Genomic DNA, 7,102 nt, shown 5'->3' on the forward strand with positions numbered 1-7,102 from the left:
TTCAAAGTGGAGCACGGCGGCATGTGCACCTCACACCTGACCACTTGCACCGCATGCGCGAGAGCCTGATGGATCATTTCTATGTACGTATTCGGTGATGCACCCACTTTTTGCTGGAACGGTTGCATGACGTACTTGTAAGGTAGGGGGGAATTTGAGCGTTCGTGTGTGTATGTGTGTGTGTTTGGGCGGGGGGGGGGGGGGTGCGCGCGAAGGAAGGAAAGCAAGAGAGGCGGGATTTTGCGCTTTGTGGAGCTTTCCAGACTGAGACGAGAGGAACTGCACTTTGCGCCTCCTCCTCCCGAGTGTATTTTTTTTTTGATGGATGGTTAACGAGTGGATGGGATGCCAGTTTATAGCATTGCCGCAAAATTCCCCGACACGTCCGGTAAGTTATGCCACCGCCGACGATTATTTTTGCGTTAGGGGGGTATTGTCGTGCGCGTTGCGTGACACAAGGCGGCATGTGTGCACCGGTTGATTCATGCAAAAAAAAAAAAAAAAAGCCACACTGGAGTTGACGACGTGCAACAGGAGTGTCACCATCTGTGCGCCAGCTGAGTGGTTTTGAACCACTCCACTTGATGTGGGCTTGTATTTTGATTTGCATAAGCGAGTCTCCCTGCGCATGCACAAACTTTTCATCTTGGTTATTTCAAGCTTGCTGGAAATTTCAAATTGGGTATGGGCCGCTCTATTTTTTTCCCCATGTGGTATTAAGTCAAAAATCGCGGGCATATTGAAAGTTTCATTAGACGGAAGAGCTGTTTGTTACAATGGGACATGAGTGTGACCAAAATGTGGCCCGTGGGCAAAATGCAGCCTGATTTGCACTTTAATCCATCCCACTGATCATTTTCATTTTTACCCTCATATTATGTTAAGGGGTCAATTTTACCCATTTCTATTTTTGTGTTGACGAAAGCACTGGATATCCTTTCGTTTTCCTTTCTTCAAAACAGTTTTAAAATATCCCAATGGGATAGAAAATATGTTATTTCTCTTTTCAAATATGTTTATAACATCACAGTTTTTGCTGATGTCACCTATTATTTGACTGTTTTGTGTGGATTTTTACACACCGTTAAAAATTACCCACAACATAATCAACATGATTTTTTTTCAACGGAATATAAGGGTTAAATAGACTTTTAACTCATTCACTGCCAGACGTGCAAAAATGTGTCCACTCCAGTGCCAGGGTTTTTGTCATTGTCACTTGATTCCTAGGACCCACTGAATATTGAGTTTTCGGATGACATAAACATCAAATGCAGCGTAAGAAATCTTAGACTCTCTTGTTTCATCAGGATAAAAAGAGTTACTTCTTAAATGTTATGGGTGTGGAGCTATATGAGCTTGAAATGGGGGTGGCTGTCCAAAATACAATGCAATACAACCATTTTGGTTTATATAGCACTTTAAAAACAGCTGAAGCTGGAACAAAGCGCAAACATGGAAAAAAGGGAAATGCTGCCCCCTTGTGGAAAAGAAAAAAAATTCCAGAGGCCATGGCCAGTGCTTTATCGTCACCCAAAATTGTATGATTTTTTTGGGGGGACTGCAAGATCTCTGCTTGGTACTACATTGCAAAACCACGCTTAGTGGTGTCAGTGACGTATTTTAATTGTTTTTATGTCAGTGTGATGGTTGTTTGTCTATATGCTTATAGGCTTATTATTCATGAAATTGATACAATTTTAATGAAAATGAGCTATGAATTTCTTAACAAAATTTTATATTTTTTATTTTTATTTGTTCAAGTTTCATGAAATGTCAAATTTAATGTATAGTTCAATGTTTGACTGATATATTTATTTATTTTACATATTTTATTTAGATATACTTTATATATTGTTTTATAAAACACCAAAGCTGCCATTGCAGTGAGGAGGCAGTGAAAATACCCAAACTGCTGTGCACTCTGGGGTGTGCACAAATATCGAACATTAAAAGTGTCACAGCAAAAAAAAAAAATACAAAAATAAAAATACGGCAAAAATAAATACATAAAAATTAAAACAATCCCATAGTGTCTTTTTCTCATAAAATTAACATTTCAGTGCCCTCGTAGGGTGCACAACATTGAAAGTATAAGGGGGCCGCAAAGATATCTTAAAAGTTTTATAGGGCCACAGAAGTGCCATTCTAGTGGAAATTACTTGTAAAAACGAGGCAGTAGGTATCTCTTAAACGCTACAGCTTCGGTTCCCGCCGCGCACACTCTTAGGGTGTGTCCGTGCTCTGACAAAGGTATCCGACTAAAGTGTGAGTTTTCCTTCACACAAATGAACGTGACACTGCCATCAAGTAGGCTTCTCAATGGCATCTGTAAATGGCAGCTTGCTTTTTCCTTGACAAATCACACCACATTTTTATGGGAAAATAAATAAATAGAGTCCAGTATGCCTACATTTTACCTCCCTCCCCCATATAACTACACTTCTTTGTGGAAATGCAAAAGTATGTGTGTCTGGGTGTGTGTGCACACTTTCAGCATGGATTTTCACTCTGTCATACACCTGTGCCCTGGAGGTGTGAATGAGATGTTGTCAGGCATGATAACAGTTCATTTACATGCCCCCCATCACCACTCCCACATAGTGTGATTGTTTTCCTCTTTTTTTTAACAAAGATAATGGGACATTGCACTTATAGAACGAAACTATATTTTAAAGGAGAACCGACACCATTTTTTTTGTTTCCTAACTGACATCAGAAAAATGTTTTATAGCATCTAAAATACCCAAAACACGCAGGCTGATATTTTTAGTCAAATGCAAAACACCAATAAAATGACTTAAAGTGTCCCGCCCCCTTGTTCGTGGCATCACGCCAGGACATCTTGCCTTGCTTTTGAATAAAACCAATGGCTTCAGATTCGGAGAAGATGCTTTCTTGTTACTCATCCAGTTATGAATATGATTCAAATAGTTCTGAAGAGGAAAGCATAAATGTTTGCAATCGATTAAAGAAGTCCTCCGGTATCAATTCGAGCCGTCAGGACTCCAATGTAGCGTCCCTGAAAATGCACAAGATGGCGCCCAAGCTCCGTTGGAAATGGGCTGATTTGTCTGCTGGGAATTTGTGTCAACTACTATAAAATAGTAGTCTTGATGAAACACACAACGATTCACCGTTGCGGTATTTATGTGTTTTCCTTCAAATTTCGCCATCAGCACGGATCAACACAAAGTTTTCAGACCAAACAAAGTACCCAAAATGCATTGTGTGCCGCTTTTTTCGGTCAGGGGCGTTCCTTCCGTGACGTGACGCCACTTAGGGGATCGTCATCAACTCGAAAACAAGACTTCCTGAATATTCAGCGCAAGTCTTAAAACGTAAAATATAGGTACATGCGGTAGAATCTTTGTAAAATACGCTCAGTCGAAGTCATTTGAAGTGATTTTACAAATTACGGACACAACTAGTCCGGAGGTGTCGGTTGTCATTTCAGCAAATGCCTTTTTGTCATATTATAATGTCATATTTGATATTTGTTTCTCCACAAATTAACACTACGGTGCCTTAGCGGGATCGTGCAGGGTTTAAATTGGAAAGGTGTAATGGTGTAATATTTACATTGAGTTTTTGTCCCAATAATTCCCTCCACACATTTTTTTTCAAAGTGTGTTGCTGGAGAAGCGTCCGGCCACATTGAGAGTTGAAAGGGAATAGCTAGTCTCGGGAATTACCTTGAAGAAGGAAGCCAAGGCAGGTAGCCCAATTAAAAAAGAAATCAATAAAAATAACAAAAGATTTTTTTTTTACCGTACGTTAACATATCAGCAACATTGACCTTCTGAGCCCTATTTTCGTGCAGCTAAAATCAAACTCAAAGCGCAGTCTAACTGTATCCATGAGTAGTATTTTGTGTCTGTTTATATTTTCTTAGATTTTACATTTGGAATTTAAAGGACAACCGACGTCTCCAGACAAGTTGTGTCCATAATTTGTAAAATGGCTTTAAATGACTTCGACTGAGTGTATTTTACAAAGATTCCACGGCATATAGCTATATTTTATGTTTTATGTTCGCTCTGAATATTCAGGAAGTCTTGTTTTTCAGTTGGTGACGAGTCCGTATGTGACGTCACGAAAGGAACGCCCCTGACCGAAAAAAGACAAATTGTAGCAGTCCTTCCATCACGTCAATGTATTTTGCTGTACATGTTTAGTCTGAGAACCGTGTTGCACCCAAAAGCCGCCAGAAGAGAGCATCCAAGCTCCATATAAGGAATTTATCAGCCTGTGGAAGCGGAGGTGGCCACTGGAGGACGTCCTTTTGTCCCTCTTTTTTTTGGGTGAGAGATTTTCCCCCAATGTTGCCTCAAAATCGCACATATAATTCTTTAATCGATTGCAAACATGTATGCTTTCCTCTTCAGAACTATTTGAATCCTATTCATAACTGGATGTGTCACAAGAAAGCATATTCTCCGAATCTGAAGCCATTGTTTTGATTCACTAGCAATGCAAGACATCTTGGCGTGACGTCACGAACTGGGGGCGGGACTTTCTGAAAATGCCCAATTCGCAGCTCAATTCTTTGCAGATTTTGGACACTAAGTCATTTTTATTGGTGTTTATCATTTGAATAACAATATCATACTGCATGTTTTGGGTATTTTAGATGCTATGAAACGTTTTTCTGATGTCAGTTAAAAAACAAAAAAGTGACGTCGCTTGTCCTTTAAGTGTAATTAGAATCAGAATCATCTTTATTGCCAAGTATGTAGAACACACAAGGAATTTGTTTCCGGTAGAACACGCTGCACTAGTATCGTCGTCAAAAAAACTGCTAAGTGGCACTATACAGTTCCATTTTGGCTACTGGGTCCGTTTGCGCTGTTGGGGGATGGAGCTTTTTCTGGACAATCTTGGCATTTCTCATTTGGAATGGATTGCATTGGATTAGCCTTTATTGGTCTCACAGTGGAGAAATTTACATTTCATTTACATTTGCGTTAATGTCAGGGCCCTTGGAGAGCAGAACGCTCGAGTACGCTATGCACCATCTACAAAACAGTCTCAGCTAACCGAAAATCACTGATATACATATTTTAGGGTATGTACTGGGTACCTTGATAGACAGAGAGGTGGGGCAGATAGTGCAGGTGATATTATTCTGACTTTTTACAACTCCATGTAACGATGTGATTAGTGACATACCATCCCATTCCTGTTAAAGTCAAGTGATTTCAGTTTTGTTGCCTGGTTTGATTTTAAATATCATTGCTCAAAAGCTGTAAATATAGAGATCAATTTCGTCCTTAACTCATTCACTGCCAGACGATGTGAAAAAATGTGTCCATCCAGTGCCAGCATTTTTTGTCATTGTCACTCAAATTCCAGGACCCACAAAATATTGAGTTATAGGACTGCATGAACATACAATGCAGCGTAAGAAACATTGAACTCTCTTCTTTCATCAAAAAAAAAGTTCTTATGAGAGTTATTATTATTATTATTATTATTATTATTATTATTATTATTATTATGATTTTCTTTTTGTTTCTGTGGGTGAGCCCCACAGAAACACTTATCCTGTGACTGTAAAGTGACCTTGAGAGTTTTGAAAGGCGCTTATAAATGAAATGTATTATTATTATTATTATTATTATTATTATTATTATTATTATTATTATTATTATTATTATTATTATCTAACTCTGCTAATGCGACAAACATCACATGACTAAACTTCCTGAAATGTTCTCATGTGCGTTTGATGGCTGATGTGATTCATATTCGTCACCAGCGGCAACCGGACGCATGTCCCACGGAACATTTTAAGTTCAAGTAGAGCACATTCCTGCGCTTATTAGAACACCTCAATTAAGTGGATGACATGTTGATGGCTCGCGTGGATGTGGTCTGTAAAACTGACGATGTTTTGTGGGTATGAACTGAGGTGGGTTCAGGTGTCCTGATGAATAATGGCTTTCATTTTGAAGGAGTTGTTGAGGTCCCCAGAGAAACACAGAGTGATTATGCTTTGGATATTTTGGCAGAGACAGCCATAGAAAAGGTAGACCAATGGGGAGGAAGGTGTGTGGAAACTTTGGGGGACTAGTTAAAGGACAACCAACGTCACTTTTTTGTTTTTTAACTGACACCAGAAAAACGTTTTATAGCATCTAAAATACCCAAAACACGCAGTATGATATTTTTATTCAAATGCAAAACACCAATAAAAAATTTATATATATATATATATATGTATATATACAGTATATATACATTAAAGTCTCGTTGTATCGATATCGGATATATCGATAGTCCCGGTTATATCGATACTATTTCTATGCACGCACGGAGAAAAATACATGCAAACAGGGTCGGATATATCGATAGTCCCGGTTATATCGATATTTTTTCGGACTCCCTTGAATATCGATATAACGAGACTTTACTGTATATATATATATATATATTGCACACCCACACACACACACACACACACACACACACACACACACACACACACACACACACCGCGTGGTGAAAGCTCATCTAAAAAAAGTCTTTCGAAATTCGAAACTCTACTAGCTTCTCATACGATTAGCTGGTGCTCACATTGGTAGCACCAATGTATAAAATTTCTATGTAAAAACACACTTGCAATCTTGGTGATGGCCATTAATTGACATGCTCTGATTGGCTTACTGGACCCCACACCCTACATGCCTCAGCTCAGCGTGAGGCAGTCGCCTTTAAACATGATTTAGTTGCCTGTCAGTGTCCCACTTGGTTTGTACACCTCCATTCTTGTCTTTTTTTTCTGCACATTCCCTCGCCCGGTCTTCTCTGTTTGTATAAACTTCATTGCATCTGCATTTCATTTCTTGGCATGCAATGAATCAGGATGGAGAGGTGGAACAATGCGCTCTGAGGTCGACATCCATACACACGCACGCGTATGCGCACAATTTCATTGCAGCAGCGGGAGGTTTGGCTGTCACTGTTATATGTTTTGCCTCGTGACGATAATATAAAGTTAAAAGAAGCGAAGGGCCACATCCTCCATCTCTTCCTTGTCATTGGGGCAGATCGCAGCGGATGTTTTAATTCATTTGTAGGTTTGTTTTTCTTTTATGCA

At 39.3% G+C, this 7,102-nt stretch overlaps 1 protein-coding gene across 2 annotated transcripts in view; it reads left to right on the forward strand.

Moving 5' to 3' along the window:
• The window catches only part of LOC148888619 (neprilysin-like), a 45,034-nt gene continuing 37,932 nt past the window's right edge, over positions 1–7,102 (forward strand). Inside the window, exon 1 of one of the 2 annotated variants that reach the window (XM_089014177.1) lies at positions 1–83. Coding sequence is in view for 1 of the 2 variants with exons in the window: in XM_089014176.1 (XP_088870302.1) it covers positions 346–388 (43 nt within the window). In the remaining variant the exon portion in view is untranslated. Of the gene's footprint in view, positions 84–238; positions 389–7,102 lie in introns of those variants that run through there. The other variant, XM_089014176.1, reaches the window with a different exon arrangement.

Source organism: Hippocampus bargibanti, linkage group LG14, assembly GCF_051943395.1.
Source record: "Hippocampus bargibanti isolate YZ-2025 linkage group LG14, ASM5194339v1, whole genome shotgun sequence".
NCBI lineage: Eukaryota > Metazoa > Chordata > Actinopteri > Syngnathiformes > Syngnathidae > Hippocampus > Hippocampus bargibanti.